Below are 14,170 nucleotides of genomic sequence, written 5' to 3'. Positions count from 1 at the left end.
GATGTAGTGATAGCCTGTGTCTTGAGGTTACACATCCCTGACTCAAATCCCCAGCTCTGCCACTTTTTAGCTGGGTAACCGTCCAGTGGTCCTTGAACTTTTCAGAGCCTCAGTTTCTTTGCCTATAAAAGTAGTTAATACCTACATCCTAGGGGTGGTTGTAAGGACTCACCTATGCTTGTGAATTTTAAGTACTCAGTAGGTACTCAGGTGTGGTGTTTTATTTGTATTGGGTGAATGTGTTGAAATATAGAAGCTCTTTCTAGGTGTGCAGACTACACTCATTAGAGGTTGATTCACTTACTCATCCTTGAATGCAGATTTCTTGACACTCGTTTTCACTGTTGAATCTATTTCCTGAGCCATTACAGCCACTGAACCAAAAGCGGGCACAGGAGTTGACCTGTTTGTCATAATACCATCGAACTACATATTCGCCACAGTCTCCCGGCTTTAGGGGTTCCAAGCATCTAGGATCTAGAGTCAGAAAAGGATACCATGTTATTATAGGCTTTTTTCCCCCTGAAAAGATGAAAAGAGAAAGCTTTGTAAAGTTTATTCTCCATGCACAGAAACACATCAAGGAAGAAAATATGGTTCCAAGTTAAAGGCGTGTTCCCTGATACCTAAAATATTTCCTCCAGCACCTGAAACTCCACTATTGGATACTCCTTTGATCTTCATGCAACCTCATTAAAAATGCATATTTCCCTGAAAACATAACCCCGTGAGCCTTCATTGGCTAACACTCTTGCAGGGATTAGTTGGCAAGAGAAAAACAGGAGTTCTTCATTTACTTTGGACTTGATCTAAAATCAGATTAACATTTGGAATAAAGAGGATCTCAGCCTTCTGTACACATTCCCTCTAGAAAGTGCCACTTGTGATCCCATGTAATTGTGCCCACTAGAAAAGGAAAATCCTTGGGGTGTCTGGGTGGTTTGGTCAGTTAAGTGCCCGCCTCTTGGTTCAGGCTCGGGTTATGATCTCATGGATTGTGGGATAGAGCGTCAGCACAGAGCCTGCTTGGGATTCTCTCTCTCCCTTTTTTTCTGCCCCTCCCCTGCTCTTGCACACACAGGCACCCTTTCTCCCTCTCTCTCAAGATAAATAAATGAAATGTAAAATGAAAATAATATTTTTTTTTAACGTTTATTTATTTTTGAGACAGAGAGAGACAGAGCATGAACGGGGGAGGGGCAGAGAGAGAGAGGGAGACACAGAATCGGAAACAGGCTCCAGGCTCTGAGCCATCAGCCCAGAGCCCGACGCGGGGCTCGAACTCACGGACCGCGAGATCGTGACCTGGCTGAAGTCGGACGCTTAACCGACTGCGCCACCCAGGCGCCCCAAAAATAATAAATAAAATAATAAAAATAACAAATGAAATAATAAATGAAAATAAAATAAGTTACCACAAAATAAATAAATAAAATGAAGGGCTCTCTTTATATCACAGGTTTCTCTTAAGAAGAGTAGTTCTTGGGGCACCCGGGTGGCTCAGTGGGTTAAGCGTTCGACTTTAGCTCAGGTCATGATCTTACAGTGCATGAGTTTGAGCTCTGCATTGTGCTGTCTGCTGTCAACACAGAGCCTGCTTCCAGATCCTCTGTCTCCCTCTCTCTCTGCCCCTCCCCTTCTCTCTCTCTCTCTCAAAAATAAATACATATTTTAAAAGTTTTTAAAATAAATAAAAAGAATAGTTCTTGACAATAAAATCATGACTTTTAATGTCTATTTGCAAATAAGTCTCAGAAACACTTCCATTGTAAAGAGGAAAAAAAGAGAAAGGAGAACTACAATAGGAAAGCCATTCATTAAATCTCTATTTCATGGTACTCCTTAGTGTCTTGATTAGTATTCCTTACTGAGGAAGTGATTCCAAGGTGAGAAAAACCACAAAAACCAAGTAGATACTTACTGCCTGAGACTTGTGTTCTGTGAGACAGTTTATATGCCATAAGCTTCATTTCTCAATTGTAAAACAAGTCCTTTCTCCATCTCCCGTAATCATTTCCCCGGATATAGAGCATGCCTGTATTCCTTTATTTTCTAAAACTAACTTTCAAATCTCCTTCTCCTATGAAGACTCCTTAGACCGAATGGAAAGGAGTAGACTTTCACTATCTCCACTGTTAAAAACAATAACTAAGGAAGGTATACTGTGTAACTTGTCAAACCAATCTAAAGTTCTTTTGGGCAAAGATGTTGTCTCTCTTGCATGTTCTTCAGAAACGATGTATATAGTGATTAATTTCTATAGATACTAACTCCACAGAAAATATGTTGACGAGTTGGAATCTAGGTTCTAGCTTTTTTCTCTTCTATAATCTAGGAGTCAAAAATTCAAATGTCTACATGAGTCAAGGCCACATGTAAGACAATAGGGAGTGGTAGGGGCCATGGCAAAATGAGAACACAATCATCTGTAAAGGCACTTAAATTTATTTATTTTTTTATGTGTATTTATTTTTTTAGAGAGAGAGTGAGCAAGCCAGGAAGGGGCAGAGAGAGAGAGAGAGAGAGAGAGAGAGAGAGAGAGAGAGAAATCCTAAGCAGGCTCCACACTGTCAGCACAGAGCCTGACATGGGGCTCAAACCCACGAACTGGGAGATCATGACCTGACCTGAAACCAAGAGTCAGATGCTTAACTGAGCTGCCCAGGTACCCTTGGAAAGGCATTTAAATAAAACAAGCAGACAAACAAACAAAAAACAATAAACATGGGGCACCTGGGTGGTTCACTTGGTTAAGTGTCTGACTTTGGCTCAGTTTCATGATCTCACAGCTCGTGAGTTCAAGCCCTGCTTGGTGGTGACAGCTTGGAGCCTGGAGCGTGCTTTGGAATCTCTGTCTCCCTCTCTCTCTGCCCCTCCCCTGCTTGTGTGCTCTCTCTCTCTCTCTCTCTCTCTCTCTCTCTCTCTCTCTCTCTCTCAAAAATAAGTAAACATTAAAAAAACTCCTAGGGGCGCCTGGGTGGCGCAGTCGGTTAAGCGTCCGACTTCAGCCAGGTCACGATCTCGCGGTCCGTGAGTTCGAGCCCCGCGTCGGGCTCTGGGCTGATGGCTCAGAGCCTGGAACCTGTTTCCGATTCTGTGTCTCCCTCTCTCTCTGCCCCTCCCCCGTTCATGCTCTGTCTCTCTCTGTCCCAAAAATAAATAAATGTTGAAAAAAAAAATTAAAAAAAAAAAAACTCCTAAATCTCTAAAAAACTAAACATTATAAGAGCTTTAAAATTTTCTTATTGCACAAATTTGTCCTATGACCATTCTATTTTCTTATTCTACCTATAATAAAATGAAAAGTGTCTTTTGTCCTACCTGAGTCAACACATGTTATTTCTGAATGAGATTTCAGAGACACACCCTTTCTGTGCCTTGACATTGTAGATGCAGCAGCTGATTGCCAGGTATCTCTTACCTTGGTGCGCCAACTTTTCTGGCTTTAAGTTCAAAATGGGACTTGGAATTCTTGTTTCCAGACCCTCTGCCCCCTCCTCAGGGAGGCTGAGCAATGGCTCCTGGGTGGTAGCAGCCTCAGGTGAAGGAGTGGTGGTCAGGCCATCAGTCCAGTTAGGCTCTTTCTCTTTGTCCTGGGCTCCAGAGACAGTGACCTACACACAAAAAAATTCACGTTTCTAGTTTGGGGAAATATTTCAGGAAAACCTCAGCATTGCTTCTTCTCCCCAACTCTCCAATATTATTTCAATAAAAGCTCAGGGAATGATGCCCCTCTTCTGTGTCATGCATCCCAGAGTACCTAAGTTATGGACTTCCCTTCTGCCAGGCACAGATGTCTCTGTGCTTGGCCTTCCAGAGAGATCCACATTCAGAGTATGAAAGGTATGGGCTTGGGAGAAGTCTATCTCCATTCTTTTCATACTCACTGTCATAAGGAGGGGAAATAACCACTAGTTTCTTTGATCTTGCCTTTTTAACGGACTTTTCCATTTCTTAAACACTAGAGAAATTAATAATATATTCCAAAATATCTACAACAAACCCTCAAATGATTTTGGGATTGGGAATTGGATGGCAGAGGACAATCATGCAGGTGAAATAAAAATAGTAGCAATTGCTTTCATCTCATCCTGTTATCTGGACCCCAACAAATGCCCAATGCTGCAGGATGCTCAGCTTCTAAGAAGTTCTAAAAATGTTTGTTAGTGAAGGAACAAAGGAACATAATGTCAAAAGCAAGTTTTCTAGACTCAAGTTTCCAAGTTCTGTCTGAATTTATGATATGTAATGAGACAAGGCAAAAAAGGTATTTTGTTTTGAAAAAAAAGTCATGTCAGATATTGTTGACAAGGTCAGTCTTTTATGGGACCAATTAAGTTCTTTTACTTCTTTTCCCTTGGACCCCAGCTACAGGGAATTGAGTCAATCATTTATCTTGGTCTTAGCACGGTATGGTCACTTATCCTTGCAAGGCACTCTTTTTGTTTTCTTTTTGTTTACTTATTTAAATAGGCAAATCGAACTAAGTAAAGTCATTTTTTGATGTTTTCTTACCTGTGTTTCCTATCATCCTGGGATCAGAGCCAGCTGTTATCATTAGCTGCTCTCTGCTGTCTAAACTATAGATACACACACACACACACACACACACACACACAGAACACACACACACACACACACACACACACACACACACACACGGAAGGACTAATCAGTTCTATTACTCATTGTGTATATTTTTACAATGATTAAAGTACTACCAGGTAAATCAAAGCAAACATTTCCATTGGGACTGATGTAGTCATAAGCCCAATATAAAGAGCACTCAATTCAAATACAATTATGGTATGTCACTAGCCCCAAAACACAACTTTTGGGACAAATGGAGGTAAAACGATGGGTCACTTGGCCTTCCTCCTTCTTTGAGAATGGTCTTGTGTGTACAATATATCGATTTGAATGTGAAATTTTGTTGTCATCATTGAACTACAGAATTTTAAGGCTGAAGGAAAATTCTGTGAGTACTTCATTTTCTATAGGGGAACCTAAACTTCCAAATGAATAAAGAGCCTCCCCCAAATCATTGGTAAGCTGGTGATAAAATCTGAGAAATGCCTGTTTCAAGAAAGAAATCCTATGTTTTGGTTTTGTTTTGTTTGCACATATTTTGTTAAGGAAAAAAATAACTTAAAAGCTTGACTAAGGAGTAGTTTATCAAACGTAAAAAAGCCAATAGGCAGTAGGCTACACTTCAGATCTACTATCTGTCAGGTGAGAAGTTTCCTTTGAAGAAGTGCACTGGGCAGCAGTTTTCTTAAAGGAACTAACTCGACCTTTAAATCATTCCCTTGTTCAAGCCTTAGGGCCTCATAAGTTACTCTTTACCTCTTGTAGGTGTAGGAGTGTGTGTTTTCTTTCTCAGTCACAGCATCATTTGGGAATTTTGACTGCTAGAGCATTATACCTCAGGTTCTAGAGCAAATGGAATTAATATTTTTTCATCAGTGAGAACTATTTTCATCAGTGAGAACTTTTGGTTCCATGAGATTTCAGATTATTTAAACAAATGCATCATTATTATGGTTTGTCATTTTTATAATTTTCTTATTATAAAAACAAACACAGTCATTGAAGGGAATTTAGAGAATATGGACAAGCAACAAGAAGAAAATAAAAATCACAAGGGATTCCACCTCCCAGAAATAATCATCGATGATATTCAGGTGTATTTTTACCTCAATCATTTTCCTCTGTGCATTTATTTTAACAAATAAAAAACATTGGAGTGTTAACAGGTTTTCTATGTTCCTTTTTTGAACTTATTATATTACTGTGGCCCTAAAATACCATTTAATTATATTACTACCTTTAAATATACAATGACAATACCTTTTTAAACATTTAATTTATTTGCTTTTTTTTTTTTTCTGTTGGAAACCACATGCTGATTGCTGGATCTAAGAACACACATATTTGAGGCTTATGAGACAGTCTTCTCCAGAAAAGTCTTATAATTTGCATTCTCACTAGTGAGTGTTTTTTCTTAAATGATCACCATTTCCTAGCTATTATGACTGAAAAAAGATGTAATTACTAGTTTGATAGGTGAAAAATTCTTCAACTGTTCTCCACAGCCCTGCCACACTCTGTCTCCTACACACACACACACACACACACACACACACACACACACACACACACACACACACACACACACACGCTACCTCACCAGCCACTCCTCTCAGCCCACTTTGCTATACCTTTCATTTCTTCCCTTTCATTCTGCCTCAGGCTCTCAAAGTCTGCCCTCCTAAGGGGCCCAGGAAAAGTTGGTCCCCAGCACCAAAACCTTTCCCAATAACCTAGTCAGTGCTAATGCTCCCCTTCCAGTACATGCATAGTGCCTTCAAATGCTCCCCACCTTGGCCCTGATATCTAGGAGTTAACCTTTAATCCTACATTATTTCCTATCCTTTCCTGTTTCACATGTGTAACTATCACCTCCCTGATAAGAGGAATTAAATCATGCCACATTTTCTTTCTTTCCTTTTTTTCCTTCCTGTTTGTCTTCTTTTTAAAAATCTTTATTGCATAGAACAGCAAACAGCAAATAGTAGTCACTGGATAAATTCAGAGTACATTGGAGGGAGAGAGAAGGAGAGAGGGGACTTTGGGTCAATTATTCCATTCCTTTAGGTTTTTTTTTTTTTTTTTTTTTTAATTTTTTTTTTCAACTTTTTATTTATTTTTTTGGGGACAGAGGGAGACAGAGCATGAATGGGGGAGGGGCAGAGAGAGACGGAGACACAGAATCGGAAACAGGCTCCAGGCTCTGAGCCATCAGCCCAGAGCCTGACGCGGGGCTCGAACTCACGGACCGCGAGATTGTGACCTGGCTGAAGTCGGACGCTTAACCGACTGCGCCACCCAGGCGCCCCCCATTCCTTTAGGTTTTAATGTCATTGTTTTAAAATAAGAAAAGATTAGACCCTGACATCTCTCTCTCTCTAAAAGTGGTATTTAAGCATTCCCAAACTTTACTGGCAGAATGCACACCCGATTCAGGGTAGTCATTGCCTTTGCAGGGAGGGGGAGGAGGAGGAGGAGGAGGAGGAGGAGGAGGAGGAGGAGGAGGACCAGACTGACCACAAACAAGCAAGGACTTTAACTTTATCTGAAGTAAGAGTGAGTGAACAAATGGAAACCTGAGTCATGTCCTGGTGGCGGGCACTCAGCTGCTTGTTATATGCATTCTCTGATCTTTTATAAATCTTAAACCTAAAAACAAAAGCCTATCACCTCAGCAGCCTTCCTTGGAGGAGACCAGTGGTCTTAGCTCCGAGCAGGGACTCCCCACAGAAAACAACACAGAAGAGGAGCTAGGGGCACGTGAGGGGGCAACACCTAGAGTCCAGGGCTACTTTGTGATGCTGGACAAGCACATGTGACAGTGTCAGTCTCTTTCAGCCTTAGAGCAGATCTTTAAGAGGAGAAAACAGATTTCATGCAACATCCTAGAAAGCGAACGTGAGAGCTAAAAGGAGAATTACTAGCCAGGGTGCCACACGATTCCAAAAGGTCATTTGGTTTGTGATTTCCAAACATTTGTCTTGTCATTCATTACCCCAAATCTTGCATATATTACAGATAGGCTCTTCAAATCTGAGCTCATGTCTCCTCTGGATGAATGTTAGTCATCATCTGCATTAGCCCATGTGTTTGGACTTTGCTTTTTCCAAAAGTGAGGATCCAAGTTTCTCCTGGTTGGTTGTGGGGACTCTGCTCCTGCCAGCTGGCTCCATAGCCAGCGCCTTCAAGGTGCCTGATTTCTTAGGCTTCTAACCTTAATTGACTCTTCCCAGGTGACCACACTTCTTTGCCAGATCTCTCAGCACATATCTAAACTGATGCTCTTTATTTGCAGTAAAGGCTGCTGAGGACTGTTAGGAACACCTTAAGTTTGGGCTGTGTGCCTCCCCTGAAGGCCTGCAGCTTTCCTAGAGGGTGGACTGCAGGATTTTATTCTGTTTAAAACCTCCTCTACATGAGTATAATGCCCTCCATTCTGCTGTTGCCCAGTAAATGTTTCAGACTCTTCTTTCTAATCATATTTTTTTTTTAAAGGAAGAAGAGTCTAGCAATAATCCTTTACTTTGCAAATGAGGGAACAGAAATCTTAAGTAATAGGTGATTCACGCAATGTCAGGCAGCTATCAGATTTTATTTCTAAGAGGTCATTCACTGTCAGATACACTATAAATTTTTAAAGTCTTTTTTTTTAAATTTTTTTTTAACGTTTATTTTATTTTTGAGACAGAGAGAGACAGAGCATGAACGGAGGAGGGGCAGAGAGAGAGGGAGACACAGAATCGGAAGCAGGCTCCAGGCTCTGAGCCATCAGCCCAGAGCCCGACGCGGGGCTCGAACTCACGGACCGTGAGATCGTGACCTGAGCTGAAGTCGGACGCTTAACCGACTGAGCCACCCAGGCGCCCCTTTAAAGTCTTTTTAAAAAGACCACAACACACTAAATAGATGCATCCTGATCTCTGAAATAATAACATAGAAAAAAAAAAAAAAAACAACTACAGAGCCAAGGAAATAAAGTATTTAGCTTCAACATTGACAATACAAGCCAAGTTTCCTAACTTCTAGGTCCAGAATATTTCTTCTAGATCAGTCTGCAGTGTTTTTTTTTTTTTACCCCTTCATAAGATAGAAGCATCTTAATAAGTCTATTATTAGCAACATATGGCACTTATACAGCAACTTCACTAAACAATACTAATATTGGTTGTTTCATAGGGTTTTATCAAGAATTTGAGTTTTTTGACCACCACAAATAATTAGGTCTGATTTCAGGAAATCAACTTAATTTTCCTGTTGGTGGAGAAGCTAAACTAACACTAGTCTCAGTCTCAAGTTGTTTCTGAAAGTTTGAAAAGTCCACATGTTTTAAGAGCATTGATTATGAATAGACTATTTCATTTAATAATGTGTATAATATGATCAAGCAACTTGCAGAATTTTGCTTGAATTCTGTTAGGAGGAATTCAATACCCTATTAGGAGGATCCTATAGGAGAAGATACAGATATACCCAAGTGTTTATATTATTTTTCCTAATGTACTGTCATGGGGGCTTTATACCAAGTTAAAATAGATGTCACTGTATTATAGACAGGTTTTTAAAGGAAATTCAGTCAAAATGGGATTATATATAGGAGAAATAATTGATGATGTTATTTTTGAGAGTAAAAAAATAAATGAAATGACACTATCAGCAAGTAATGAGTAAACTGGAGAGGATGTGGAAAAGAGAGATAGGACAAGGATTTTGAGACCATATTATTAACGTAGAAAAGAAATGATGAGACCTCAGTCTGAATGGATGAGGAGAAAAGAGTTGACAGCATGGATTGCGAGATGATAAGAACAGACCAAAGAAGACAGTATCAGCAAGTATGGAGATAAAGTAAGATTACAGCTACCAGTGCATCCAGGTTTCCCATCAGGTGCCTGGCTGGTTGGTGGGACTATATCCCTAAGGAAGGCGATCTGGAGCAGCAGCATTGTGAACGTATTCCATGTTGGCTGACTGTGGAACACGCAGAGTAAGATCTGCACAGATAACAGAAAATGTAAACCTGGGGCCCAGGTGAAAGATCTGGACTGGGGAAGCAGATTTTGAGAGTTGTTAACATAGGTGGCTTTGGAACTCAGAAAGAGAAGGCTAAGAACAGATGTTAGAAAAGTTAAGAGTTTAACATTTAAGGAATAAACAGAGAACCCCCCAAAACAATTGAGAAAGGATGTTCAGAAGGCTGGGGGGAGAACAAGGAGAAAGAAGACTCTCAAAATCAAAGAAAGGAGCGGCATGGTGTTTATGCAAATGAGAGAGTAAGTAAGAGGATGGCAGTAAGGATGTGGCAATTAGGAGATTGTTTCAGGGCCATATTGGAGGCAGTAGCCTGCCTTCAGAAATTTTTCCCAAGTGAACAGAACTAAGGAAGTGGAGACGGAGAGGAAGGGAAGGAGAGTAAAGGGATATGTGTGTGTTTGACAGAGAGGCAGAGACAGCAGAGACTGGCCTGTGGAATAATTTTATTATAAAAAGATAGAGATAGGATATTAGCAAGAGGAACATGAACTAAGAGAGGGTTAGAGAATGTTTTAGATGTGAGAGTCTAAAACCTATTTACTAGCTGTAGGGAGGGAGTCAGAAATATTGGCAAGAAAGGAAATATTGACACAACAGTGAAGCAAGGTCCTAGTCTTGGAAGACGCAGAAGGGAATGGGCCTCAGAGCACAGGTAGGAGACTAAAAGGTATCACATTAGAATTGAGGATAGAGCCTAGGGTCATATTTTAGGACAAAGGGACACATCCAATTCCAATATCAAGTCAAAACCTGCCAGAGCTCTAGTTCTTTAAGAAATTGCCAGTGGAGCCCATCTCAGGATGGAGTAAGAATGAATACACATTGCAGGGAAAGGAGGGTAAGAGATGGGAGAGCCAGCAAGAGTGAAAATGAGATGGACATGAGGGGAGTGATGAGGCAAGTGGGATGGGGACCAGGGACAGGGTCTCACTGAAAGGGTGGACAGTGAGAGGGCGGGACGGCCAGCCATCAGCCTGCTATGTTAGTTTGCCATTTACATCATTTACATCAATAGGTGTACATTTCCTCCATGGAAATGAGGGGCCTGCATCCTGGCGTTGGACTGCATCTCCTGATGAGAACAAAGGCGAGAAGACTCCCAACTTCCCACTTCCTCCTGGTACAGAGCTACCCAGAGGCACCCTTCCCACACTAGCTTGACTCCCCCTTCACTGGCTTGCTGTGGAAGCACCCTACATAGGAATCCCACAGCCTCCTTTCCACCAAGAGGAATATATCTCTGCTGCCAGTTATCCAAGTTATTGGCAATCAGGGAACAAATTTTCATGGTACAGAAAGAAGCTTTAAGGAAAGGGTACACAGGGCTTCTTTCGTTTCTACTCTTTCAACTGGAAAAAAAAAGCTAGAATATTGTTATAAGAAACCAGCTCCAGTGAGTAAACAACCTGTGTGTTGACATTAGTTTATTAATACATTTAGAATGACAAAAAGTGACTTCATGCAGGAAATTAATATGCTTATTTGCTTAATGAACCATTACTGGGTATAATCAGTTGGTCTGACTAAATAATGTGTCCTTGATTTTATTGCCCCACTCACATTTTTATCTTGGAAATCTTAACCTAACTGAATATGCCCAGAAAGAATAAAGGAACATGAGTGTCAACATTATTAGTCCCGTGAAAGATAAGGATTTTTTTAAAAACAGTATAATTGATGCCTTTCATTGAAGAAAAATTTGAGATTTCTTTTTTAGCCTAACATTTGGCATAGCATTCATTTGGTCAACAAGTATTTATTGGGCATCTATTGTATGAAAGATGAAGCACAGTTTTGAGTCATAAGTGGGACACAACATTTATTTAGACACAGATCATGTTCTCAAGGAAGTTCAATCCATTAGGAGAGTTAAGGTATATGCATAAATAATTATTAACAATGTAAAATGTAATCAGCTCCAAAGAAAGAATCCATTATCCTGAGATCTCAGGAGAGGAACAGACTAGAATGGATGCCCATGTTTAGCTTCCCAAGACTGGCCTAAGAGAGCAACAGAGCAGGGGTTGCCGAAGGGTTATGGATTTAGTAGAACCTGGGAAATGCACCTGCTTTCTACATTTCCCAACCCACCTGTTCACAGATGTGTAGTGTGCCTCACATTCACTCCACAAAAAGATGCAATGCTTAAAATGTAAGTCCTTCTTGGAGGTGGAAACCCATTGACTTAGAGTTGACACAAATGTATAAATAACTAGACTTTTCTCTAAGAACAGATTTTGATAGAAAGAAGAGAAGAAGGAAGTCCAGAAGTAAATGCTGTAAGGGGTAATGAGGCAACAGAGAAAAGAAATACAGACACAGTAACAGAAATAAGACTTCTGGGATCATTTGTTTTACAGGATTGCCTAGGGGTAGGCTTGGGAACAATCTGAGAATCGAAAGGTTTGGGCAGATTCACATTACATGTTTGGATTCTTGTAATTATACATTTATTTATTTATTTTTGTAATTATGCTTTAAGATAAAGGTGGGTGTGCATGCATAGGTATATAAGTATGTTTTTGTATTTATGTGTGTGTACATTATATATGCACATGACAGAGCTATGAATATAAATGCAGATATGTTTGTTCAGTCTAAAATCTATTAGGAACATTTATTGTTTAAAACTTCAATCTTGCCTTGGTGCTTCTGCAAAGAGAGCCAGGGTGAGAAGGTCTAGAGATAAGGGCTAGAAGCTCAAGACCTTTGCAAGCTTCACTATCTTGCTCAGAGGCACCCTAGGAGAGCCTAGCTGAGCCTCAGTTTCCCTTTATGTGGTGCTTGGTGTTATAAATCCAAACCATTTTGGATGCACTTTTCTTATGCCCTCCCCTCCACAACTACTAGACTGCTTCATCTGTCATAATCTGTTAACATCATTTGTTTCTCAGGTCCCTCTAACTTCCTGGGTAGTGATAGCAGAGGCAGAGGGGCTTGCTGTCCTTCATTCTGTGTTGTAAGTGCCTTGGAGGTCCCTCAGGCACCTCCACTTTACCTGGAGCAAACTTAGCTCATTATTTTCCTCAAAATACCCCACCATGGGGCACCTAGGTAAGTCAGTCGGTTAAGCGTCCACCTCTTAATTATTGGCTCAGGTCATGATCTCACAATTTGTGAGATTTGCCTCCTATAGCCTCCATCTCAGCAGATGGTGTTTCAGTTCACTCCAAATCCAAATTAGAAATCCAGCTGGTTAAGTTCCAATCCATCCAGTCACTAAATTCTACCCCAGAAATGACTTCTACTCTATGCCTGGTTTCATTCCGACCACCCTGCATTAGTTCAGGGCCTCATTACCTCTCTTGTGGACCATCACAGGATCTCACAGCTCCACTCCAATCTCCTGTCCTCCTCCTCCTTCTACTTCTCCTTTGTGCTGCAACAGGGTTATTCCCCATGCAAACCAAACATGACCATACGACCCTCACTTTAGAAACTCCTCTGCTTTCTCCTGGCTGCCTGGCCTACAGATGAAGTTCAAGCTCCTTCACCTGCCACATGACGTGTGTAACGTCCAGCTGTAACACTCACCATTCTTCCACACACGTCTTAGGCTCCAGTTAGACTGAACCTGTCCTAATGCCTTAAAATGCCATGCCTTTTGGAATCCCCCTTTGCCCACATGTTCCCTCTGCTGGAAATACCCTTCCCCCTACCCTTTTCTTGAGAAACTCCTACTTATCCTTAAAACTCAGCTCAATGCCACTTCCTCTGTAAATTCTTCCTTTACTCTGAAATTAACTGCAACATCTTTTGTGCCTCACCCACAGCTCTGCTAAAGTTCTTAATAATTCTTGCATGTTCCATATTCCTGATAGGCCATGGACTTCTCTTGGGCAGAAACTGTGTCTTAAGAGCCACCACCTCATACAGTGGTAAATGATCAATACGTACTATGGAATTCATTGATTACAAGGAGAGTTCAGGGTTTAAGTGCCACTTGCTGAATCAAACCTGAGTTTGCTCTCATATAGGAAATCTTCAGAAGATTGAGTAGGGAAGGGACAAAGTGGTAAGTCACACAAGCAGGCAAGGCCCCAGGAGCATTCTATGCTCAGGAAGAGATAAACTGTGTACTTTCTTGTCTGTAATTTACTTTTAAATGCTCAGTGAAGACCAGAATCGGCAAACCCCATGGGCCAAATCCAAGTTTTCATCTGTTTTTAGAAACAACTTTTATCTGAATGTAGCCACGTTGGTTCACTTAAGTATTGGCTATGGCTGCTTGTGCACTTCAAAGGCAGGGCTGAGTAGTTGCAAAAGAGATCAAATGACATGCAGAACCAAAAATAAATAAGTAAATAATTTTACTATGTGGCCCTTTACAGAATTTGCTGACCCCTGATATAGACCATATGGTATAAATGTGTATGTGAATTTCAATCTGCAATCCAGGGGCACTCTATTGCTCTCACTGGAATTACTCATCTTGGAGTCAGTATTTAATCAAATAAAAATATGTTAGAGACTTTTATACCCTTTTTTGAACAGAGTGTAAAAATCCAGTGAGTCCTATAGTCTGTCCCCTTAGGAATGGCAACCTAGG

At 40.8% G+C, this 14,170-nt stretch overlaps 1 protein-coding gene across 1 annotated transcript in view; it reads right to left on the bottom strand.

The window, feature by feature from the left end:
- The window catches only part of COL28A1 (collagen type XXVIII alpha 1 chain), a 177,858-nt gene that overhangs the window by 1,731 nt on the left and 161,957 nt on the right, over nt 1-14,170 (bottom strand). The window contains exons 34-35 of the mRNA XM_086695633.1: nt 3,422-3,614; nt 305-477 (exon numbers count right to left, since the gene is read on the bottom strand). Coding sequence (XP_086551759.1) covers nt 305-477; nt 3,422-3,614 — 366 coding nt within the window. The remainder of the gene's footprint in view (nt 1-304; nt 478-3,421; nt 3,615-14,170) is intronic.

Source organism: Puma concolor, chromosome A2 (genome assembly GCF_028749965.1).
Source record: "Puma concolor isolate L17-30 chromosome A2, mPumCon1.1.hap2, whole genome shotgun sequence".
Classification (NCBI taxonomy): domain Eukaryota; kingdom Metazoa; phylum Chordata; class Mammalia; order Carnivora; family Felidae; genus Puma; species Puma concolor.
This window is presented reverse-complemented; position numbering and strand designations above follow the sequence as displayed.